This window comes from Thamnophis elegans, chromosome 6, assembly GCF_009769535.1.
Source record: "Thamnophis elegans isolate rThaEle1 chromosome 6, rThaEle1.pri, whole genome shotgun sequence".
Taxonomy (NCBI): Eukaryota; Metazoa; Chordata; class Lepidosauria; order Squamata; family Colubridae; genus Thamnophis; species Thamnophis elegans.
In genome coordinates, this window is record NC_045546.1 from 49942811 (window position 1) to 49969679 (window position 26869).

The following is a 26869-nucleotide window of genomic DNA, read 5'->3' on the forward strand; positions in this document are numbered from 1 at the left end:
CATTTGGGAGACAAGCTTCATTCAGACCTGTAAGTGTGTCTCTTGAATTAAACTGACAGGTTATGTTGCAGCTGTGGACCTTATGTGTGAATCCAGCCACCCACCCTTCTCTTTGTGTGTGTCTATGTGTTTAACTTATGGAACTATTTGGGAGGCCTATTTTGCTACTATAATAGTTTAATAGATATTTGCAATTTTCTATAAAATACAGTATAAAAATAGTTGAAAGTGCAACTTGCTACTGCCTATCCCATTTGAGGAATGAATCCAAAATTCTAGTTTTAAATCCCACCCAGTTATATCCACACTTGTGACTTTCCAAACATTAATTTGTTTTCCAAAATTTAAATTGTCTTTCAGAACAATTCTAGTCCAAAATATGTTACATGCTTTACTCTAAACAAAACTTATTGAGCTCCTGAAATGTCATCAATTATATGACCATTTATATATGAAACACATTTCAGGCCTGTGTGCGTTGTGGGAAAGCATCAGACCATGAAAGTGTAATATTATTAAGTACACAAAACTTACTCAGACATTTTAAAAGTTTATGGAACGCTTCTAAGACATCTGGCTTAGCAGATGGAAGGATACAGAAGAAAGATACATTTGCCAATAATATTAAGAGGGAAAATATATCTAAATATTTTGATTGTTTTCAATTAAAATCTGCGACAAATTAATGATGCATAATGATGATGATGATATATCTTTTTTATTGTCACACATTTACAAGGACCTTCATAAGCCATTCAGGGCTTCACCACAAAGAATGCATTCATCTCAGATCAATACTATTACCCTTCTATGGTCCGTCATGTACCATATATTCTGTTTTATAATCTCATTGTACCCTCAAACATTAACATTTAGCATCTGAATAAAAAATAATTTCATTTTATTTATTTCATGGAGAATATCTTTGTGGTCACTAAGAGTCACATAATAAATCAATTTTATTTCTTATAAACACTTTTATTCTAAAAAAAAAACCCTATTTTTATCAATAAAAGCCAGTAAACCCTAAATGATGGATTAAGATTAGTTAGCAATTATTATTATGCTTTAGTAATATAGGCAGTTTTCCTTAATTTAATAAGGATCTGCCTAACTAGATTCGAATGGTTTAGTTATATGCCCATCAGTATGGATTTTATACATGAACGCATATATTTTATGGTTTATTGTTCTTTGTCATTTATTTTCCCTATTTCTTATTATAATCTTATTATACAACAAAGAACACAGGACTACTTTAACAGATTATGATATACAGTAGTCACCATATATCCTGGTGTTGGTAACACATTTGAGAGAATGTTTAATGGAATGATTGTTGACAAGTGGCAACATGGCAGCTGGATAATACAACTGCTTAGTGGACATAGTTGGCAGGATTAAAACACTGATAATGCTTTATATCAGCCTGGATATAACCCTTGAGTGGAGCACTTGAAGGCCATGTCCTTGTCATTCTTGCTATAATTGATTTGGATGAACAAATATGCAGAGTTATGAAATAAATTTAAATGATACAATAATAAAGATTCAAAAAATATTAAAATTGACAGGCTGGATCAAAACATAGATATGCCTTCTTTTGTTCGCATCTATTTGTTTATTCACAGGTCAGAAAAGGTTATATACAAAATTTCATAAATACAAACATATGTAGCAATATACAATATATATAGATAGATAGATAGATAAACTGTATATGAGGAAGAGACCCTATAAAATTAACAATTCATTGAGGGCACCAAACAGTTTCTATAAAGTAAAGCTATAAATACAAAATATTTATTACTTTCAAACACATGGGCCTTGCTTATTAAATAGGAATACCCCAAACTCCAGCTAATGAGTAGAGTTTATCAGATTAAAGAGTGGATGTATTGGGTCTGATTGCCAATTAGAGTGCAATGAGCACAAAAGCATGTGTGCAGCACACTCAACTTCAAAATTGGTCTATCTTCCAGATTACATGTCGCTATCAATTCACATTCTATGTTTCATTTCATTACAAGCAAACATCTCCATGCAATTTGACTATAGTGCACTGTAATGAAACACCCACTCTCCTCTGGTCACTGGTCTCCCGTTTATTTAGAAATAGACTGTAAAAAGATTGTTGTTGTTGTTGTTATAAGTTCATTGATGGACTAGTGAAGCATAGACATCTTAGATGATAGACAAATATATATAGATTTGCCCAGAGTGTTAATCATATCCTTATTTAACATAATTTTGAATTGCCCATTTTAATCACATGTTTGAGAGTCATTCAAATGCTCATGCTTCCGTTAGAACACTTTGTCACAATTCTGATTGTAATCTGTCAGATTTAGATTGTTGGAAAATTTGAACAATACCAGCACTTTAAATTTGACTAATAGTATTGGCAAGAATCCAATCATAGCAGGCTTGTTGGAGGATAAAACAGGAACCCCAATAATCAATTTCAACCAAGGAAGTATTTCAACTGTTAAGTCCATTGAGAAATGCACTGTTCATCAGGTATTTAAAATAGATATTTTTATAATTAGATGTTTTCTAAAGTATTTTTAAATCTTAATTCCATTGCCATGTTTGCCTTTAACATAATGTACCAGTAATTGGATTTTCTATTTTATTTTCAAATCCAAATGTAATACAAAATTCATTGCCAACCATTTGCTAAGTGAAGTCTGTCTATTAATTTATATATACACAATATCTAATTAAATAAAATTTAAAAAATGATAACAGTGATCCTAATCCTAAAGCCTAGATTCCCTTTTATTCCTTGGCAAAGGAAACAGTGTTAGATGATTAGCTCTTATTGCCATTAAATTTAATAGAAGCTCAGAAAGTAAAAATTTCTTTGAGTTTTTAAATTTTGAAAGACTTCTATTTGAATACCTCAACTTAGGCCACATTCACTGTTTTTACCTTAAAAGTCTCAGTTTAAAAAGCTAGGGATATATAAAGGGATGCGGTGGCCCAGTAGCTAAGATGCTGAGCTTGTCAATCAGAAAGGTGGGCAGTTCAGTGGTTCAAATCCCTAGCACCACGTAACAGAGTGAGTCCCACTACTTGTCCCAGCTTCTGCCAACCTAGCAGTTTGAAAGCATGTAAAAATAAAAGTATAAAAATAGAAACCACCTTTGATGGGAAGGTAACAGCGGTCCATGTGCCTTTGGCGCAGTGATGGGTTTCAATTTTTTTAGAACCTATTCTGTAGGTGTGGCCTGTTTTGTGGGAGTGGATCAGCGGTCATGTGACTGGATGGGAGTGGCTTGGTGGTCGTGTGACTGAGTGGGGGTGGCCAACTTGGAAAATGTGATGAAACTCACTTAACAACGCTCTTGGTTAGCAACCAAAATTTTGCGCGCAATTGTGGTCATAAATTCTTTCTTTCTTTCTTTCCTTCCTTTCTTCCTTCCTTTTGTCGCTATCTCCCTTATTCTTTCTTTTTCTTTCTTTTTTCTTTTTTCTTTCTTTCTTTCTTCCTTTCTCTTTTCTTCTTTCTCTTTCTTGCTCTCTCTTTCTCTTTCAGGATTGGGCGGCCTATAAATCTAATAAATTGAATTGAATTGAATTTCTATTTTTGTCTCTCTTTTTTTCTCTCCCTCTCCCTCTATTTCTTCCTTCCTTTCTTTCTCTCTTACTTTCTTTCTTTTTCTCTCTCTCTTCCCCCCTCTCTCTCACACACATCCGTTCCAATTATTTTCAAATATATATTCTATGAACTAAAACCAGTGCCCAATAAATCTTATGATCACGGCATTCTGTGTCCTACAAGCCAATTCACAGAGCTCCCAATTCAGCCTCTTACCACTCTGGGGGTTAACTGAATATAGTTTGTCATCCTGTTATCTCTCGGCCTTGGTTCCTGCCTTTTTAGAGAGCGGCAGAGAGGGCTAATTTCAAATGGCTTTTTCTCCTTTTGCCAAAGCCAGATTTTTTTGCTGCTCGGCAGGTGACCTAGTGGGTGTCCAAAGGTGTTGGGCATGCCACAGAAAGCATGCACATCATCCACACACAGAGACACATACACAGACATACCGCGCTTACCGCAATGCAAAGCGCGTGTTTAAGGGGGACTGGATCAGTTGGGAGGCTGGCAAAAAAGAAGTCTCTGTTTCTCGGCTGCCATGGCTCGCAGAGGAAGGAGGCGGGGATGATGGCCAGTGCTCTTTTGCTTACCACTCATCACCACCGCCACTGCAGCCCACTGGCTGTAGCCCTGGCTGGCTGGCCGGGAAAGCAGCGAGTGGGTGAGTGCCGGCCATCATCCCTATCTCCTTCCTCTGCGAGCTATGATAGCGGAGAAACAGAGACTTCTTTTTTGCCAACCTCCCAGCTGATCCAGTCCCCCTTACACATGTGGTGTTTGTGTGTGTGTGTGTGTGTGAGAGAGAGAGAGAGAGAGAGAGAGAGTGAGAGAGAGAGTGAGAGAGAGAGAAAGCACCTCATTTCTAATGGGGGGGAAATCAATGCAGAGGGAGGAAAAATGTATGGATATCTCCCCCACTCTCATGGGAAAACATGTGGCTGTCAAAGAGAAGGGAGCGCGCACCAGGTGGGCTTCTCACAACAGCCGAATCCTCACCTCCTGATCCTTCTTCGGCTGTTGGAAAAAGCCCACATGGCATGCGCTGCTCCCTTCTCTTTGAAAGCCACATCATTTTCAATGGGGGGGGGGAGAATACATGCAGAGGGAGGAAAAATGCATGGGATTTCTTCTCCACCCCCATTGAAAACCAGGCGGCTGTCAAAGAGAAGGCAGCGCGCACCACATGGGCTTCTCACAGTCCACCGCTCCAGCAAAGGAAGTGGGCGAGCAAACCTGATGCAGATAGGTGGGGCAAGTAAGCGGTGACTGGGTAGGGGGGAGCAAGTGGGGGGGCAGGCCAGGGGAGGTAGTGTTCCAGTACGGGGGCCTCCAGAAGCTCATGTATGAGAAAGCACGCTAAATTTCATGAAGCAGTACGCGCCTACAGGTGTGTACCAGCTGAAACCCACCCCTGCTTTGGCATTTAGTCATGCCAGCCGCATGACCACAGCGACGTCTTCAGATAGCAGTAGCTTTTTGGCTTTGAAACGAAGATGAGCACTGCCCCCCAGAGTTGGGATATGTCTCTGTAGATATATCATGATGTAGAACTTATATCCCAGTAAATAACAACTAGTTACGGTCTCCTGAGATTTTTGTTTTCCAGATTAATTATAATATTATTTCAAATGCATTCTTGAGGAAACCAGAAGCCTGTCTGAATCTGTAATCTTCAGTAAAGGCAACAAGGAGTACAATTTCACTTGATACCTACCTGGCCATTTGGTCATCTTAATCAAACATCCACAAAGAACCAAAGTGCATTTTTGCTTTTGTTTAGGTAGGTGCATTGTCTTATAGCAATTTTTCTATCAAAGTGATTTCTTTATTTAAAAACCTATGCTAACAGATTCAGTTATATATTCTGAAGGATCTAAACTGACATCTATTTACTAAAACTCTTGTGTCTATTTGACTGTTTGTAATCTTCAATTGGGTGAGACAGTACATTATAGGGCAACAATTTTTGAATCAATGTACCTCAAGTGGGCTAACTTACAGAATGCATCCAAAATTCAGGACTCAGAACTCGCATGGGAATGAGATTTAGAGAAAATGTGGTTGTGCTCCCATGCATCCTCCTCAATCAGGGGTGGGTTCCTGCCATTTCTAATCTCTTCTATAGAAGAGGTTCCACAAATCTACCGTGCTGTTTAGAACCGGTTCCAACTCCCTCCCCCCACCCGTCCGCACCACGCTTGCCCCACCCGCCGTTCACTGATTGGCTGGCTCACCAATTGCCCCATCCACCTCTAAGAGTCCTATCTAAACCTTAAAGTCTTAAAACTGTCAAGTTTGAACATCCCTGGGGTTTTTTTTCTAAGGGTTAGGGGCGCAAGGTTAACTTGACAGTTTTAAGACTTGTATGCTTCAAATGCCACACTTTCTGAGCCAACATTTAGGTTGCTAAGCAAGAGCGTTGTTAAGTGAGTTTCACCACATTTTACAAGTCGGCCACACCTACCCAATCACATGGCTGCCAAGCCACTTCTACTCGGTCACATGGCCGACAAGCCACTCCCACAAAGCAGGCCACACCTACAGAAGAGGTTCTAAAAATTTTTGAAACCCAGCAGTGTCCTCAAGGCATACAATGCCCAGTATTTTTAAATCAATGGGAAACTGTCAGGAAATATAAACCCAGTGTGGCAGGAGAAAGGAGGAGAAATAGCAAGGAAAGATATGAAGGAAAGAAGAGCGCGAGAAGATGTCAGGCACAAGAAACCAGGAACCAAAGTTGTTCAAATGAGTACAAGTGTAATCTACGTGGGCCTATTCCAAGAATATTGGGTAGATAAGAGTCAACAGAATTCAAGGAGGACTGGGCTTGTGTCTCCTCAGTGTACATTAAGGAGGATGTTGTAAAAGGGATAGACTATGTCTACCCATGGTCGTTTTGTTTTTTGTTTAGGTAAGGAAACATCTCTGAATGACTCAACAAGTTATGGCTTTTCTAGCAAATATACTACTCGTGATAAAATACAGTTGATATGTTAACCACTATTACTTTGTCTGAATGTGTTATTACTTGATTGTTCACAGTAGATGTAAACTGAGGAAGGTAGAGAAAACTGTCTAGGTTATGTTTTTCTGTTCTAATCCAAAGTATAATTTATTTTTTAAATTGTTCATTTTGTTGTTATTCAGAGTTTCAGACATATCACATTTGTGTTCATATGTTGCCTTGTTTTCTTTATCTCTTATTTAGTTTAATTTGGAAAAATGAAGCAGAAAAATCAAAATTCAGCAACAAGACTTGATGTTTGATATTCCAATGGAAGAAGATTCTGATTTTTGTTTCTTGATTATGTAGATGATGGATTCCCTGCTTGAAGAGTTCCTGGACTAAAACAGAGGGCCCTCATGGTAATATTCAAACAAACCATATTCCACCTCATTTACATCTGTGACACATTGTAAGACAACTACTTTATTATGCCACTAGTATACATCAATTCTAACTTACTGTAAAGAGCGTGATGAGAACAAAATATTTTACGTTTCATAGTAACATTTTTATTAATAGCCCTTATGCATTTTAATGACTCTAGTAGTAATCTTTGTTTTCTTAAAAAAAACAGTTTGCATATTCCAAATATGTTTTAGAAATATCTATATAATAAACATGGTTTCCCTCCTATATACACTATTAGTGTGCATATTAATATTGCAAACAACTGAACATGCTAATGGGAATCTTTTTCAATGCTGCATTTAAGGCTTACTTTAATAAAATAAGTTTGCATATACTGAATGATGATTCATTAAGGTGGTGTCAAAATTAGGTACAAAAGTAGGAAGAGGTGGAAATGCCATGCAGCACCAATGCCTTTGTTCTAAACTAGGATATCGGAAAGTGACGTTTGTGTTCAAAATTAACATGGGAAATTACAATCAAAAGCAACTAAAGGTCAATGTTGTATAAGCATAGTGAATTAATAGCTGAAATCTCATTAATAGAAACATAACCTACTAGAAGTTCATCAGCTAGGCCACAACCTTTCTACTTCTTTGGTTTACTTATTTAGAAATCAAAACTTCTTTCACCAATGGCTTCTTTTGAAAAAAAATATTCTGTTGTTGTGTGAGTATTTCTATCTTAAATCAATGTTCTCAGTGACAGCATATAGTACAAGATACTTTAAGCCTAGAGTGAATATTGATTCCTCTCTATCTATTGGCAGAACTTATATTGGTTCTCTTTTAGCAGATCATAAAACAGTCTCACCACATGCCAACTAAAAAGGAGGAGTAAAAATGAAGCTGAGCTGGAAAGAGAAAACAGCCCAATACGTCTTTCAGATATTTTGGACAAAAAAAAAATTATGATTATACCCACAGTGAAGAAACTGCAGATCTAGATGATTATTAAATGATGACCCTGTTGATTGTCTATGGAGAGATTTTCAGTGATCCAGGTCTGGTTGTCCCAAAAGTGCTTTTTTCACAAGGCAACTGGACTTTGTTTTTTCCTTGAAGACATTTTGTTTCTCATCCAAGAGGCTTCTTGGATAAGAAGCAAAACATCTTCAAGGAAGAACAAAGTCCAGTTGCCTTGTGAAAGAAGCATTTTTGACCTGACTTTGCTGTTGTCCTTAAACATACATTTTAGGTATTGAATGGATGGATACGCAGGAGCCATGGATAGCCAGAAAGATGGTCTTTATTGTTCAGGAAGTAAGATAACAACGATTCAAGGTTTCACAATACGCGCCCAGTATTTATAGTAATTGTAACAATCACATTAACCAATCAGGGGCCGGGTACTGCTCAGCAACTGCCGATGCAGTACCTCGGCCAATCAGGGAAGATTAGCTGTTAGGGAAGGCTAGCAACAGCCTCTGCTGCGTCCTACCCAATCAGGGAGCAACAGAGCTGTTGCCGGCCCTTTTGTATGTTTCAGAATACATAACACCCCTTCCCCCCAGATCTGCGCAAGCTTGGCTAAGGAGCATGCGCAGACGATCTCGGATCAGGTCTCTTCGTTGTAGATGGACTTAGAGAGGTGGTGACTGTTTGATGGGGGGGGGGAACACATAGGATCATAACAAGGAGCTTTGAACGTTCCAGAACATTGTAAGAACATTAACTCATTTTAATCAGTTTGTCTGTGTGTTACATTTGCGTGTGTGTGTGTAACATTTTAGAACTAAGATTACCCAGAAGCAAATTCAATTCTGCTTTGTTATTACGAAGAAATCCTTTCCCCCAGTTAATTCACATTTCATGTACAGTTAAATTCATTCACTTCTCCTTCCCCCCAGTTAATTCATTCAACATTTCCTCTGCATACTCTATTTTTCACTTCTCCTTTACGTTACCCCATTTTAGCAACTTCTCATTTACATTCCCCCCCCCCAGCTAAGTACACATTTTTACAAGTTTCTCAGTTTCACTTCTTTCTTTTTTCCCCCTCCCTGTTCTGCGCATGCCCAAACAAACCCCTTTGAATTCTCCTGGTCCTGGGCTCGGAGGCAACCTCTGAAGCGAAGACCGGCCCCGGAGGCGGCCCGCGGATGGCTTCGGAAGGTCAGTTAGCGGGGAGCAGAGGCAGGGCTTTGCGCGGAGGTGGATGGACTGGCAGGGCAGTGCGGAGGTCCGGCGGAAGGGAAGAAGTAGAGGCAGGAATGGGACGGCGGCCCGTGACTTCCTGGCCTCTCGCATACTGGCAGAGGCACTCCCTGGGCGGCTGGGTTGATGAGTGTTGAGAGCGACTCGGAAGACAGCTGAGTTGGCCCAGGAGGCGGATGAGAGCCGGCAGGCAGGCTGCGCAGGCGGTGAGGCAGCGAGGAGGTCGCGGCGGCTTGATCTGGCTGGCCCCGGAGCTTCCCGAGCTTCTCGTTGGGAAGCATGCTCGCGGGGAGGCAGGGAGTGGAGGCGGCTGAGCGGGGAGGCCGGCCGTGGAGGCAGAAGGCAGGCAGGCGGTGGCCCTTGGCTCCCTGGCTGGCAGGATTCGCAGGAAGGCAGTGGCTCCTCGCATTGGAGGCAGGCAGTGGAGAGGCAGGCAGCGGCGGCAAGGCTTCTCGGCTGCTCGAGGCTTTGGAAGCAGCGAGACTTTGGCGGCAGGTAGAGGCAGCTCTTCGGAAGGCAGCAAGGATTTGCAGGCAAGCTGCGGAGGCAAGGCGTTGAGCTCTTCGCGGCAGGAAGGGTTGGCTCGAACGGGAAGCAGCAGGCGGCTTCTGAGCGGAAGGTTAGAGTTGCTCCGTGGTAGGCAGACTTCGCAGGCAGGCTGAGTGGCCAGATCGCGAAGCAGTTTGTGCTATCGGGACAGCTGGCTGGATCCGTGAGGTGCACGGAAAACCCAACAGCTTTGGGCCCAGACAGTTCCGGCTGAGGTTGGCTTCCGCAGACTGCGGCTCGTCCTCGGAGTAGGTGTAGACCGGGGGTCTGTTGCTCGTCCTCCGAGTTGGCGTAAATTGAAGCTCCTCGGTTGCTGGAAACTGCTTCAGCTGGGCGCATGCTGGCCTTGAGTTCCGGCAGGTCCTTCACGGGCTCTTCTCCGCGGTTGAGCCTCACGGTCCATTGCTCGTCCTTGCGCATCGGCGGCACTCCGTCCGAGGTGAGTGCGGGACACCCCCTCAGGGCGGACGGAGGCCGCGTCTGATCGATGCCAAGTTGGCAGAGACGCTGGCAGGCTCCAACGGCGGTGGCTACGGCTGCTGCTGCTGCTGGAAGGTAGCCTCGGAGTTGTGCGAAGGTAGCTCGGGTAGCCTCTGAAGTTGTGCGAAGTAGAGGTGGCTGCGACTGGCTGTTCTTTCTTCTTCCAGGCCCCGCGGGAATCGCGGATCCCACCCTCGTCGCCAGTTTTAGGTATTGAATGGATGGATACGCAGGAGCCATGGATAGCCAGAAAGATGGTCTTTATTGTTCAGGAAGTAAGATAACGATTCAAGGTTTCACAATACGCGCCCAGTATTTATAGTAATTGTAACAATCACATTAACCAATCAGGGGCCGGGTTCTGCTCAGCAACTGCCGATGCAGTACCTCGGCCAATCAGGGAAGATTAGCTGTTAGGGAAGGCTAGCAACAGCCTCTGCTGCGTCCTACCCAATCAGGGAGCAGCAGAGCTGTTGCCGGCCCTTTTGTATGTTTCAGAATACATAACACCACATTAGATATGTAGAAACTATCAGGGACACCTTTCCTGACAAGGTTTATGAACCTGTAAAGAGAGGGACGATGCATATGAGGATTCTTTTAAAATCCTGTTATCCATTCACATGGCTGCTGTTTTTTTGTATTCCCAATAAGAGATTTTACTTTTAGCTTCAACTCTAATAGAATTAATTTCAAATAATTTGGAACAGAATCATCCAGTAATATTTCTGTAGTAACAATAAGTAACAACTGTGCTAAAATAAGTGTATGTTCAACATCTTATAAGCTGTTGGGTGTTTTCTAAAAATGTAATAATAAATTCTGGATTAAATATATGAATGTACACAGCCTCTGCTGAGTCAGGGCAAAATAGATAACATTCATGATGAGGTAACATTGCACAGGCAAACATCTGTGTTGTTCTGTCAAGTGAAGAAGATAAATCTTACTAGGTTTGCTGCAACATCTAAACTGCAATCTACAAAGATAAAAAAGGAAGTAATAAAATTATGCAATAACACAACATAACATAATATCGCCAAATTTTTCACATTTCACATTTTCACTTTTTTTCTATGTCAAATACCCTACACACACAGATAAGCCTACATTATTCAGAAGTAATGATGCCTATTTCCTGACAAATTGCAATCTTATATTCCTTTGCAAAGAGTAAATAGAGTGTCCTGATCATTTTTAAAAAAATTAAAGGTATTTATTTAATAACTGCCGATCTAGTCACAAGGGAACTCTAGACATCTTACTGGCTGTCTAGTATCTGCTGGGTGTCTGCTGGATCATGCCAGCCAAAATTCCTTAACTAAAACTGAATTATCATTCATAGGCATTGAACACGTATTCTATACAACTAATATTATATGTAGTTTCATATATACACAAGGTTAGAAAGTGGTAGACCATGGGTTCCAGCCCCACTTTAACCATGAAACCCAGCTGGGTGACCTTGAACCTTGGGCCAGTCACTCTGTCTCAGCCCAACTCACCTCACAGGGTTGTTATAGAGAAAATAGAAGGAGGAAGGTATGTTGGATATGTTCGTTACCTTGAACTATTTCTATAAATAACAAAGGTGGATGACAAATAAGTAAAATAACTAAAAATAGAATGTGTCTTTTATAAATATAGTTACAAATTAAGAAATAGTAATATAAGTCCAGACTAATTTACCCAAATAATCAAATATGTTAGTATTTGAGATGTTGAAATAATATATTTCAGAATGAGAAAAAAGAATCTTTGTCATTTAAATAGTCAGTCATACTTTAGTTCCAAATATACTACAGGAACTTTTTCAACCTCTTCTTTTTACTTTATTCCATTTTCTTCCCAAGAACTCCCAAAACAGGTAGATACAAGGGCTAGAGATGGAAGATTCTAGATCCTATCTTTCCACGTGAATTTCCTTAAGTTATTGTAGGATTTAAGCCAGTATAGAGGAAACCATAACAACTTAAATTGTGTTTGGATTTTATCATTTAACATCTCATCTCTTTTCCCATCTGCCAAGTAATATGATTGACACAGGTCATGCCAGACAGTTGAAGAATCAAAGCATCTGTGCAGCCAGGTGTTCTATATTGTGCCAAATAGCTTTAAGCAGCCACATATATGTGAGGTGGGGTTGCAAAATTAGCCTTCCGTCCTTCAAAAAATTTCATAAGTTTCACATCCATGCCAAAATAATTTTGAAACCAACAACAGTTCATATCAACATTTCATATTTCTTTTCACAATTCTTATATGTGCAATGGTATGAATAGATATCTTCCTTCAATCCTCCCCAATAACAAAAAGCCTATGAGGTGAACAATGGGCCCAAAATCACTCAGTAAATTTCAATGACTGAGATGAATTCCAAGCTGGGTCTTCATAGTCTTAGCTGATTTCCTTAACCACTACATCATGGATATCCAATTACTGGGCTTCCATGAGTGAAGAATTGTCTTGGGCACATATAAAACATATAATACAGTTTTATAAGGTGGTGGTGGTGATGATGATGATGATGATAATCCTTCAGTCATGTCCAACTCTCAGCTTTGGGCAAGGTCTCTCCACGTCAGTTTTATAATATAAAATCACATAATAATATAATATTTTATGATCTTGTGGGGCCGCATTACTAGCTACCCAGGGCCATATATGGACAATGGGCTACAGGTTGGACATGCCTGCACTACACCATACCATAACAATATAGCTGGAGAACATGTGGTAACTAGTTCTTACCTGTGACAGTGTGGGGTGCGAGCTCAAGCATAGTTGAGTTACCAAGAAGTACAGCAGTTGTCAGAATTGGACTTCCAACAATTCTGCACAATTAGACAGAAGATTGGTGTAACATGCTTGGTATAACACTCAGAAGATACCACCAAATATATTCATTCAGACAGCATCTCATTATTCAGAGCAAGAAAAGTCTGTCACTTAAGATACCAATTATTTCTTAGAGAAATGGAACTTTGAAGAAAATTGTAATAAAATTGGGATTACATTATATAAAATCACATACTCTTTTTATCTTTATGCATGATAACATTGACCTACATTACAATATACCAGACAGATTGATCAAAGCACCAATTACTCTGCAACTTGATGTCTCACATCTCAAAAGTAGAACACAAGGCATCTCATTGGATTTGATAATCCAATAGACTATCCACTTCTGTTTTAAGATGATTCTCATTTACTGAGGTCCATTTTGCATTTGTTAGATGATAGATTGACTAGTGTTTCTTGAGATTGAAGGGAACTTTGAGATCAGATAGAAGTGGGATAAAAATGGGCTTCGTACCACCATTCTCAGTTCATAATATCAGGCCTCTCTAGTCCTGATTAAGGATAGTGATCATTTAAAGCAAATGCAAATAAATGTATGACATTCAGAAGCATTGATCCTGCTTTTAATATATATATAAAAAGCAACCTTTTGCATAATTGTACTGAGAAAAGAACAGTTGTATTGAACTTAGGTTGCATTTCATTCATAAACTGTAGATAGTCATTAGTTTACATTAGGCATTTAAACGTGTTTGGATTTTTAATCCATCTAATCTATTTTTGTATCTATTTTTACAATATAATATAATTACCATATTTGATATTCTCTTTTTAAGGTATCTAAATATCCAACAGATAATCTCAAAAATTTAAAAAAACCCATACATCTGGGATCAGTATTAAAAAGGCTGACAAACTAGTTCTGCAGAAATGCAGTTCCAGTTTTACAATTTCCTTAGCAGCAAATATGAACTCTGTGCTTGTCATGGTGGCAAATGTACTAAAATTAATATGCTATCAATTTAATGTTAACTATTTAGACAACTGCAACCTTAGAAAAAATTACTCCTTTGGTAATCAATGAAGACATCAATGTGCTGCTAACTACTGAAATGAAAATTGAATTTGGAGAAAGAGTTTTTTTATTTACTAACCAAAATTAGAAAATTAATTCATTGGACCAAAAGTATAGATTAGGGTTTTTTAAATCCACATTTCAATTGCCCTGCTATTTTCAGGGGATAGTTAAAATCTTCTTGAAAGCTGTTCTGTAACAGCAAGGGATATACTGCTAAATGTGCATATCAGTTTATTTAGTTTGATTTTTAATTTGTTATAGTCAGAAAATAGTGACACAATGTACAAATATGTTTAAAAATACAAAAATTATTTAAAAATTACAATTAATATCTCATTCCATTGCTTTCTTGAAATGGAATGGAATGGAATGGAATAGAATCTAAACTCCTTTATTTGGGAAAAACGTGCCACATTATTTATAACGGGATTCTTCTGATGTAATGGGAAAACATCAATTTTGATTTTTTTTTCTCTATCACTGCAGATCTTTCCTTCAAAGCAGTCACACTCAATATCTTTGAGTCGCAAACTAAGGACATATGAAAAGTACATCTCCAATGAACTTGATTCATGTGCTTTTTTAATGCCAGTAAAATTGTTTTCAAGAAATCAACTCTGAAGGTGTAAACATTATATATACATCCCACTTCTTACTATGTTTACTTCCACATATGCAATAAAAATCAACTTGCAATATAGGGAAGGTTTTTTCTGGATTTCGCTCCCCCCCCCCCCCCCCCGGATATGGCTCAAAAATTGTCAAATTGAATTTTATTATGCTAGGTTCTCCTGCTGCACAAATTTTATCCTACTATATACAATTTTTGGAGAATTATTCTGCTGATAGATTACAAATAAACAGAGTCTTGAATCTCTTTTGATACTTCTATTGCCTTGAACAGAACAAAAGACAATATAAGAGATAGGCAAAAATGAACATGCTTGCCCTTTCTTAGTGAACGTTTCTTACATTTAGTAAAACAAGCATCATTTTCATTAGTTTGAAGAAGAATATCATTTATTCATTACATCTAAGTGATTGTTCAATAGTTTCATTAGTGGCAGCATCATTTTTTCATCATTGTTTGTGACATTGTTTTGACAGAATTAAACAAACAAATTCAGATCTTGTTAAGACTTTTCTCTGCGTGGTCTTTTTCTCTTCCTTTTATTAAAATACTGAATGAAATGGAATGAAAAATACAAAACTAAGATTTTTTTAAAAATACATTTTTCCTATTGCTGTCCAAAATAATATGTTAATATACCTAATGAAGTCTTGCGAGATAAAAAATAGAGATAAATAGGGATCTCCCTTATTTTATTTCAACAATGATAATCTTTTGAGATATATTGGGCTGCAACACAATGACTGGCTTCCAATCACTCACTGAGAGCCATAGTCAAGTAGAAATTTGAAGTTCAATCTCCTCAGTGAAACCATATACCATAACTGCCATCTTGCAGAATTCCACAAGAAATTTTTTGTCACACCTTTTCAATATTTAGATCCATTGTTTTAATTAGCTTTCTCAATCTAAAAACTGCTGCCATGCATATGTAGCTTACTAGTCAAAAAGCCTATAAAAAATATGATGAATCAGTCTGTTGTGATTATGTTAATCCATCTAGCGCACATTATCACTTTCTATGAAAACAGAAAATACAGTATGTATACAAAATGTTGGAGCAGATCAGGGAGAGTTGGCCTCAAATCCCTGTCAGCTAGAAAGTTTAGCTAATTGCCTTGACCCCTTAGAAAGTTATTTCCAAGCATATTAATCAACTTCCCATAATTCTGTGCTATTCCAGTCTCCTTAGAGGCAAAGTAAGATAAAGAAACAATAAATTCCAACCTATAATTTCATTTACATGTTAGAATATAAATGAAAATGAAGACAAGACATAATAAGGTGACCGTAGTCATTACTCTTCAAATGTGTTTAAAAATTCACTGTATTAAAATGAAGCATAGTCAAATCCTTTATGCCTGTTGCCATTTTCATTTGAGAAAATAAGTTGTACTGTTCTGTCACCTGTACTCATTTTTATAGCCACATATTTCTTTTACAATTTTCCCTTTCTATTTTGTTTTTCTGCCAGATATCATTTTTCTTTTTCCCAGGTACCTTTATGACAGATTGCCACAGATGATGTTCAAGCTATGGCCATTGGTTCTTCAAATCAAAACCAATACCTGAATCCACTGCAACTTTCTGTAGATCTGGAAAAAAAAATTTTTTTTTCCAAATTGTCATAGGAGCTGAAGCATGCCTGTCTTTCAGTACTTAAGACCAAGATGGAAGTTGTAATTCAGCATTTTGTTCCATCCCACTATACTAGCTACTCTCATCAGAATCCCATTAAATTTGGTAGGACTTATTACACCAGACAAGAATAACTTCATTTATCCCATTCTAAACTTGTATTCAATATAATTATATTGGCATATTATTTTAATAACAATGTATGTTTTATTTATATATACATTATTAAATATGTAAAACTGTCATGCTTTAGAATCTGCTTATGTAGTTTATAAGTTGAAATTTTGAATTTAGATAATAACATATAATTATATGCTCTAATGAGACATAAAAAAGCAGTTTTAAGATAGGTTAGGCTATGCCAAGCCAGTTTCCTGTGGGGTCTTTTGTTTGCCAGAAAACTATCATCACTGCATCAAATCCTGGGGGGAACATGTTGCTGCTAATATTTCTGAAGGTCTGGTTACTGCACATGTACCAACAATAGCTTTTCCAGAAGGACAAATCTTTATTACAGCTCTTATTAAACATAAGCTGAGATGAATATATATTCATTCTTGTTTGCACTCACTTCCTTTTAAATTATTTCTCTATGGCTTAAGAAGTGAGGAGGTGGAATCACTGCCTGACACACCAAACAAAATATTACATTGCTGAATATTATGCATCAGGGCAGATAAGGTCAATAGGTATATTGCAAACCCATCTCAAGTTTTTAGCTGGAAGGCAAACGGGTTCCTGTTCCACCTACTTAAATATTGAGCTTGCCTTCTAGTACTATGACTAATAAAAGATGAGAAGATCATATATATTTCTATCATAATCTTTATGCATTTCACATAATGCCAACTGCTAATTAATTGCACACATTTTCAACTTAAGAAATCTGGACAGTCGGGATTGGTTCTCTGGTTGCTAAGCCTTTCCTTCAGTCTCTTGCATGCACAGTCCTTGTCTTCCCAATCATACTAAACCTACAGAACATTTTGCATTTGCAGAGCATTGGGAAAACCATACACTTTGTTTATTTCTCCAGCACGACATAAAGGAGAATTGGTCTAATAGTTGGCAAGAGTGTTCCTTCTAAATCTGTGCTATAGATCAGGGCTGTCAAACTCCTGGGCCACAGGCTGCATGCATCATGCACTGGCCATGCCCATGCCTGGTTTAGCGAAGGGGGGGAAGTCCCAATACATCATGCGATGACGCCGTGACAACATGTGTTTGACACCCCTGCTATAGATGAATATCTCTAAACCAGGTTGTGGTGAAAAGTTGGACCATTGTTACAAACTAAACTACTTCCTAATTTTTCTTTTCACATATAGAACAGAGACTGAAAATTCAATTTAATCTTTAAAAACAAAGTGAAAAGGGATAGTAGCCTGTCAGTCACTCACAATTCTCAATCACTCCTGCAGTTATAATTTCAGAAGTCCATAGTATCCTGATGGTAAAATTTTAGTCCATGTTTTTTATAGATCTGTGTACAGTAGATATAGATGTGTTAGATAGTACTTCACATAATCATGATTTCTGTCAGTCTGCTCTAACCCACAAATTTAAATAAATTGCTTTAACGTATTTCTATAAAAATATACAAAAGAGTGTGATGTAAAAGGCTTATATTGGGTATCACTTAGTTTCCATATATAAGAATGAGTTTCTGAGAGTTAACTCAATGTACAACCTTCTAGATGGTCTATACTGCTTGTTGAGGTACAGCAAGCAGTTTTTGTAGGTTTGTTACAGGACAACTTGGATCAAATTTTCTTTATGGTTGACTCAATCACTTCTAAGCAAACAACATGCTTTCTTTGCTGGTTTTTCAGACACCTCTAAACCATACATTTCTGAAATAAGGTTTTAATAAGGGTTTAATTATTGACAGGGAATTTTACTTTTAAAAAATTACATTTTATGGTGGTGAGAGAGTTTGTCGGTGACAGACTAATAAATGCAAATACATTGTAGAGAAAAATATACAAAATGATGTTTCGTATGAATAAAGTATATCGTATCATATCAGAAATTGAGATCAGACAAGATAAAGTGCAGTACTTCTTTATATACAGTAATTAACATACTGTCATCTATAACATAAGATATGATGAGGGTCTTTAATATTATAAATTAAATATTTGTAAACAAATTAACAAACACTACGCATAATAATAGCTATTAATCATGACAATTAAACAGATCCCTAGTTTTGGAAGGCAGCATGCTACTGAATATCAGCTGCCATAAATAAGACAGGAATGCATTATTGTCTCTTGACCTACTTGCTCATTTTCTAGTTGACAGCCATGGAAATCAAGCTGCTGAACTAAATAGACAGTTAATCTTGTCCAGCCAGTCTCTTTATGGTCTTATTATTTACTTCCTGCACTTTGAATTGCCCATAATTTCATACACTGTAGTATGACAAATTTGTTATGTAACTATGTACATAATGATTCAGTTTAGAGTCCAACTTTGGAATTTATTATATTGAAACAAACTATTCTAAAAAATTATCAGTTCAACTAAAGGTTCAATTTAAATTTAGATTTGTAATGTGAAATTTAAACCTTGCCATTTCAGGTTGGTTGTCTTTGAAATCTAGGTAGGACACACCAAGCAGACCCAAACTTCCTTTAATGCCTTTAAAGTTATGGTTTTTATGATGTGCCTTGTTTTAGATGTATCTTTTTTAGATTTTTGTGGCTTTTCCCTAGAAAAAAAGTTTATTTCAAATGCAAGCAGATTAATAAAAACAGGAATTTGCTATTATTTTCATTTGTTGCTAAATAGCCAAATAACTATGAAGTATTTAAATTTTAAACAAGATTGTATAAAATATGGAGATATAATAGCTCTTTATGTTTAATTGGAGGAAGTGTCAGTTTGTGATTTTATACTGAGATGGAAAAGAAAGATTTAGAGTAAGAACTATAGATTTGGAAAGCATTAATGAAAAACAATAACTAAAGTTCACAATCCACCATTCTTAAAAAGTTTAAAGGTTTCCCCTGTCTGATCATGACTGACTCAAGGGTCATCTCCAATTCTCAGTCAATGAAACCTATTTTGTCTGAGAGAGGCTTCCATTATCATTTGGCCAGCATGAAAATATGGAATGCAGTAACCTGTCCTGCTGAAGAGGTGCATGCCTTCAAACTGCCAAATTGGCAGGAGCTAATGGGAGCTCACACCATCATGCACTACTAGGGTCTTGAATTCAGCCTGGCCAGCTTTCCAAGCTCGAAATCTTAATCACTGAGGTATCATGCCCCAATTCTTCTTATATTCTACCAAATATTTTAAAGCATGCCCCCATACAGGAATCAAAGCTAACAGATAAAGCATTATTTAAGATTCACCATATTTCTCAGAAAGAATTGTGGCTGGAAAAACATGGTAAGCTGTTTTTTATGGTTAAAAAGTGAAGTTGTGAACAAAACAAGTTTGTGAAATTTCTAGGAAAAAATTCAAAAAAATCTAGATTGTGTTAATGTGTGAAACCTTCTAGATTAATTCATTTATTTAGAAGGATTGACACTTTAGCATTGCTATCAATTTTTTTGAAGTTACAAGGTTCTAATTCAAAATTTGATCAACAAGTGCAATTAACAATCTGTAGTGTAATCTAAACTCAAAAACTAACCAAATTTGATGCAAATCCCCCAAAATAAAGGCATCTAAGGGAATCTCTTTCCACAGGTTTATAATCTGAATGTTATGACACAAAAGAGAAATAGAGTAGAATTGGATGATTTTTTTAAAAAAAACTAAGAAAGTAATCTTACTAATCGTAATTTTATAGTGACCATCTGGAATGGAAAACAAAATAAGGGAGAAGAAGACTCTCACCAGAGCTCGATGTCCCTCTTCTCATTTCTCAAATCACAGTAGCAATTAAAGAAATTAAGCCTAATACAATTACTCTGATTGAATTATCTGCATCTTATTACATCTCTGATTGATGACCAAATATTGTAATGTTTCCTAGTTTTTGAAAAGATCATTGCACGTATTTATTTCCCCAATATAATTCTCAGTAGGCTGCTGCCTAAAATACAATACAAAATTAGTTGTCTTTTTCCTCAGCTAACCTTTTTGAATTGCCCAGAACATGATTTAATGTGCTTTGCAAGCAAATGACTGCATAGTGCCAATATTCTTGGAAAAAGGCAGGCAAAGTACGTGCAAAACTTTCATTGGCATACAACATTACCGTTTCTTTTTAATTTATAAAATCTATGCAAGACTTGATGATGTAAGTGTGAATTTTATTTTTCCCCAAACTAATAATCAGGACCAGTAGGTACATGTATGTATGCAAATATGCACATGTAAGCAGAGATGTATTGAATATTTACTTAGCTATTAGTGACCTTGAGCAAACATTTTAATTTAATATATAAATCATTCCATGCAATTCATTATTCTCATCAAAACATTCATGTTACATAATCCTTTTATGCTGGTCTATGACCATAATAAACTTTTGTTTGATATAAAGTAATTTATGGGAATTATTCTTGAGTAAAAGCTGCCCACATATTTACATGGATAAAGCTCCAAAAACTGAAATAAAAATTCAAGCTTAAAAACATGTGCATTGGAGTGTTGTTTATTTCAACCACCAATTAATTTTTGTAGGAAGGAAACAGCTGGTCCATGTGATTCATAAGAAGAATCAATCAGCATTTATACACAAGCACACTTACCTATATTTCAATATCTATATCATCTATATCTGTACCTATCTATCATCTATCTATCATCTATCTATCATCTATCTATCATCTATCTATCATCTATCTATCATCTATCTATCATCTATCTATCTATCTATCTATCTATCTATCTATCTATCTATCTCAAGAAGCTTCCTTTCTGCCTGTTAAAACTCAAGAAATAACTATTTACTTTCCATTGTCTCCAGCAGTCTTTAAACTCAACAGAACAAGGGGGCTATAAATAATCTCCAAGACCAACTGATCTTAATAAAATTTCAATGCATTTTATTGCATTTTTGATTGCCCACCATTGTAATTTTTTATGTGTTAGACCTTGTTAAACCAATGATACCTGAATCTTACATCCTACAAATCTTTTGAAAAGAGTTTTTCCCCAATGAGATTGAACAATGGAGTACAAATCTGGCCTTCCAGAATCTGGGAGGACTCCAAAATGACTTCTCTACAAATAGAATACATGAAGGCTAAATGAAGATGGCCTCAGTTACAATCACTTGGTTGTATAAGATTTTTACTATTCAGATTTCTGGAATGGTTTTATAAAAAAATAATCACTGGCAGTGTCATATACACAACATTTTTGCAGCATGTCCTAACTAGCCATTGGATAAGATAGAAGTTGGAACTTTGTTGTCACTGCTGCCATTTCCACTATTGCCATTAAAAAAAATTGCAAGAAAATAAGCATAGTGTGGGGCATACTAGGTGGATATTTCCACAATCACATTATTTCCAGAAGGTACCAGACTGGAGAAGGCTGGGTTAATGATTACCATTTTAATATTATCAGGTCTTTTTTTATATTTAGTATTTTTTTAATTAATATTATGATTTGCCGACTAGCTTTAAAGAGAGATTTATACCAATTTTGTGAAGGAGATAAAAGAAAACTTGAGGAAGATTAATGCTTAGTCCATTTATACTTTCTTTTTCAGTATAGTCCAAGTTAATTATAGGAAATAAATTAATTGGGATTTAACCAAGAAAACACTTTCTAGATGTTGAAACATTACTTTCAAACACAGGCAATAAATCTCACACAGTATCTAGAAAAAAAGGGGGGAACATGAAACTAATGGGCACAATCCATCTAAAATCACTTTTGCATTATTTCAGTTTGGGGGGAAAAATGAATGAATCAACATAACCTGGGCTCAAATGTGATCATAAATTGAAGACTACTGTAGTAGGAATTATCATTTGAGCACTCCATTTGTGAGAGCTAGAAGGCTCCAGTGCTGGGAAAGGTAGAAGAAAAGACAAGAAGAGGACAGCCAGTAGCAAGATGGATGGACTCAATTAAAATTGATGTGAGTGCATTGTTGGAAGACCTAAAAGATCAGATTAGGAACAGATCATTGTGGAGAAAATCCATAATAACTTTATGGCAAATAAATAGTATCATCATTGCTTATTCTTCTTTAAAGCTAGATTTGGCAACCTTTTTGTGTCAGGTGCATATACTTGCAAACCACATTGTAAGTGATAATACAAATGGCTATGATCCAGCTATGACCAATAGCAAAATATCATTTTGCTTGGTGCAAATAAACTTATTTTCAACATTTCCCTGACAACCCCTGCCTTATTTATGTCTGTTTTTCTTAGTAGATGGGTACATTTTCTAAGAAATCACTGTTTTTGTTTCCTATGAATACATGTCACTGATGTGAAATTATTGGATGATTATTGTAGGATCCCTGTTCAAATTTCAGATATGGTAATGAACATAAGTATGTCTGTTCAGATTGCTATCTTTACATCAGGTTCTCAGCTTAAAGAAAATGAGCAAAGGGAGAACCCTTTCAGGCTGGTAGGAAGTAGAATCTTAAATTATACAAATTTAAATAAAGAGCATCTGGATAAAATACATAAAGCCTAAAAAACCATCTGTTTTTAGTTTGATTATTAATTAAGCATTGCAACAGTTTAATAAAATTTTAGATAATCAGGAATATTGCAATTCAAGTTGCAGAAAGTATTTTCAGAAGATGAGCTGGATGACAATGTGAGACAACTTGCAGAAGGCAATTAAATCTCACTATTGGCAGCCATAGGAGAACACTAAATTCCTATTACCAATTCTTTATTATTGAATGTTATGCTAAAACTCCAACTAAATCATTCCTAATCCTGTACATTCTATAAAATGCTTGCTAGTACAATTGACTCAGAGAAACATATCATTGAACATTCAAAAAAGATGATTTTAAAGTAATCATCAAATTACAATGTGAATCATCATTTGCATCATATGTTGATATAAATTTATTCTGCTTATGATTCATGGTAGTGTTTACAGCATTCAGAAAAACTGACTGCATATTACCCAAGCCTTGTGGAATAAACAAGTATATTAGCATTCAAGGGTTTAATATTAAAAGCAACTGCAATCCATATTTTCTTCAATATTATAAGCATGTGGACACCTGTTCATTGGAAACTAGAAATAACATTTTACTTGTTAACTTTTTGTTTATGAAGTTTGTTAAAAGGATGACAGGTAATTCACAGAACTTTACACATAACGTGCAGTAAGATTGATATAAATAATATAGTAATCAAATAAGTTTCAGTTTAAATTAATACTATACATAATAAGGTACAATTTATTGAATACGTCATTGCTGGTTATAATGAAACCCTAAATGCTTCAAGAACCTTTTTTTTAAAAAAAAAAATCTGCTTCTGGGAGCCCCTGAGAATGAGAGCCATTCTTGTTTCAAGCAGCAATTATTCCAAAAGATAGGAGTTATTTATTCCTGTCTTACTTCTTGGTAACTACAACCTTTATAAAATGCTGCCAGATAGGAAGGGTAGAAACTGAATGGGACAGATGGTACATAACATATCCAGGCTATTAAAAATATTACCTTTGAATAATCATATACCAGAATATGGTTTAAATCAAGATCATAGAGGAAAAATACACAGGCTGGTTGTGTCAGGTCAGTGCCATTTAACTCAGTGAAAACTGATTGCTGACAACAGAAGTTCAGCACTGAAATAGGAAGTACATTTATGAAGTATAAATATGAAGTATAGTCCAGCTTAATTCTGTTCCACTAGTGTAACATTGTTGTATGATTGAGAATAGTATGAAGTTGCTACTTCTATTATTTTTTTACTGAGGTTCCATGTAACTTTCCAGTTTACATTAAATGATATTCATCAGAATTGTCAACATTATGATTGGTACTCTGTTATTCCCATTCATATAGAAATTTCTATTTACTGTGCATTGTGAAAAAGTATTGCAAATATTGTGATAATTCAGTTCAAAATGTTAATGCCTTTCAAGCTTAAAAATAAGCTTTAAAACAATAAAACACTGTGTCCTTGTTTTCTGAATTAACAGCAAGACAGCAGAACTCCATACAAATTTCAATCAAAGAACGCCTCTTGGTTTCCAGGTTTTGATGTACCTATACAATGTATAATAAAGATACTTTAGAGTCTTGCTCAAAATTCCTTGGCTGTTATAAAAACATCTATAACTCAAAAGAGTAAGCACTAATTTTCAGCTCTATATAATTGCTTGCCAACAGCTTTTTTTGCTTCTTTTTCTCAAGATGTCTGGGAGTGATATGACTTCTGAGACAGGATATAGTAGCTGATGAGCCATTTGTCTTATTTAGAGAATTCATCTTAAATACCAATTCTGTCCATCAATCTGTCTTGGGGGTTGGGTGGTGGCTTGTTTTGTTTCATAGCATATTCTGATAGGCTACAGTGATAGGAATGGCAATTATGACATACATAATTGGTACTTTTGTTGTTGGTAAATAGAAGAAAGAAATCTCTGCTGTTTCAAAGATTCTGCAATCAGATTATTTTTAAGACAACTAAAAATGTTATTTTTGTTGCCTTTTGCCCTCTTTCTGATAAATATAGCTACCATTCTGCTTGCTCCATTAGTTTATCTTGAATTTTTTTAGAAAAAAAGACAAAAATGTGAAGAACCCTTTGCTTTTCTTCTACAACTGAATTGTTACTAGCTTGTGGGGAGCAACAACAGACGCAGACACCATCCTTATACAGCAGTAGTATTATAGGTGCAAGAATGTCAAGGAATGTTCAAGTGAGAAAGAACATAGGAGCAGTAGTAAGGAGGAATGAGGTAGGAATCAAGATGCTGCTTTGGAAGGATTTGATTTGGCATGTAATTAAACTTATGTTTGTTTCCAATTAAGAAAAATTATGTTTCTCAGCTCCAAGTTCTGAATTGCCTGAAATATTTGCTAAATAATGACATTGCTGAGGTGGGTGGAAAAAAATCAAGTCTATCTTTTCAATTCATGGCATTCTACTTTATTATTATTAGCTTATTATTTAAAAAAATGTGTTGACCAATATATTTCTTCCTTGTAAATATTTTACTATGGCCCAATCAAATACTGTTTCAGTCAATTACAAGAAAATTAAATAAACAAATATCCTAATTCTTATTTAGTGATTTTTATTAAAGTTTCAAAAAAGCTATGACTGAGCTTTGAACAATGTCATTTGGTTTATTCTAGAATAAGAAAGATAAACAACTCAAAGCTCTTGCAGGAAATGATGAAATGTTAATATCAGGGTTCAAAGAAGAAAAACAATTGTGGCCAAATGAACCATTATTACCATATTTGTACATCATAAGTTATTTAGAAATATGAATTGCCTATTGAATGTAATGGCAACTTAATCAGTCATGTAAAGAAACAGAAGGCACAGTGAATTCACTGAAAGGATATGAAAGAAATACTGTGGACTAAATGCTAGTGTGAACAGAATGCTACGATTCTGTATACTGGAATAAGCAAAGGCTTATTGTGAAAATGCTATTGAGTTACCAAAAAAGAAATACTCTAAAGGATATTTATTAAAATTCAAATATAAGTAAAAAAATTAATAAAAAGAATGAGCATCCCTATATATAACACCAAGGGAAGGGGACAAGGGAAGGAGGAGGAAGAGTTCAGACTGACTCTTTTAATAACGCAATTATTATCACCCTAATCCAACCATCTTGCATAGGTAAGCCAGTTAATTATTGTACCCAAACTATTAAAGCCCAGCTTGCATCAAGGCAAGGTTACTATCACCAGATGGCTAGGAGGCAGACTAGACAGAACATTGGGAGGAGCATTCCCTTCCTGCTTTCTTATTAAAACCGCCTTTCTTTTCCCATACATTAGAAACTTGGGATATCAGAATGGAAATTCTAGTCAGGAAGGATTTTTTTTTTTAGGGAGCTGGCTCCTTGAAATCCATTCTGCTGGGCTAATTTTTTGTTTTGTTTGTTTTTTGTGTTACCAGGAGTTGCCAAGGAAATAATGTAAATAATACCCTTTGTGTAATTTCTTCATTTAAAAGGTTTAGCTTCAAGGAAAAAAGAAAAGTTTTTCATCCTGCAAGAAAAATATTACCAACTTTCTGTTTGAATTCTTAAAAATATGGAGGTGGTTTAATGACATGCTTTGCAGGCACTATAAAATACATCCTATCTGTGGTTAGAAAATAAGAAGAATTGGCTATTTTAAAAATGCTGAATTTATTTTTATTTTTTTTGATGAAAGCAAACTCATTTGGATTAGAAAATCAGTACATAGAGTTGACCATACATAGAATTTGTCCTGAACCTAAATATTTGGCTCTTTGGAAAAGTCATGTTACAAATGCTGTTATTGTTCAGAAGTCTTGATGGACAATCATGTGAAGGTATGATGGAATGAATTTTAATTCAAAACAAAGTAACATACATATTTTTTCATATGGTTTTGCAT

At 36.2% G+C, this 26869-nt stretch overlaps 1 protein-coding gene and 2 long non-coding RNA genes across 4 annotated transcripts in view; 1 reads left to right on the forward strand and 2 right to left on the reverse strand.

The window, feature by feature from the left end:
- LOC116510673 overlaps positions 1-7099 on the forward strand; it is a 172344-nt gene extending 165245 nt beyond the window's left edge. The window contains exon 3 of the long non-coding RNA XR_004255666.1: positions 6915-7099. This is a non-coding gene — a long non-coding RNA (uncharacterized LOC116510673). The remainder of the gene's footprint in view (positions 1-6914) is intronic.
- LOC116510672 overlaps positions 1-26869 on the reverse strand; it is a 65771-nt gene that overhangs the window by 13090 nt on the left and 25812 nt on the right. The window lies entirely within an intron of this gene.
- Positions 8282-17834, reverse strand: LOC116510671. 2 transcript variants are annotated; one of them, XM_032220308.1, is made up of 4 exons: positions 17754-17834; positions 16216-16310; positions 12953-13035; positions 8282-11180 (listed from the first exon to the last, which is right to left on the reverse strand). In XM_032220308.1, exon 4 carries the CDS (start codon positions 10439-10441, stop codon positions 8963-8965), a length of 1479 nt encoding a protein of 492 aa, XP_032076199.1. In that variant the 5' UTR covers positions 10442-11180; positions 12953-13035; positions 16216-16310; positions 17754-17834; the 3' UTR covers positions 8282-8962. The 2 variants fall into 2 exon arrangements, with proteins under 2 accessions (XP_032076199.1, XP_032076200.1); XM_032220309.1 differs by lacking the exon at positions 17754-17834 and having other exon boundaries at positions 16216-16383.

Coding starts and splice junctions, on each gene's coding strand:
- LOC116510671 (XM_032220308.1), bottom strand. CDS start 10,441: ATGGCTCCTGCGTATCCATCCATTCAATACCTAAAACTGGCGACGAGG.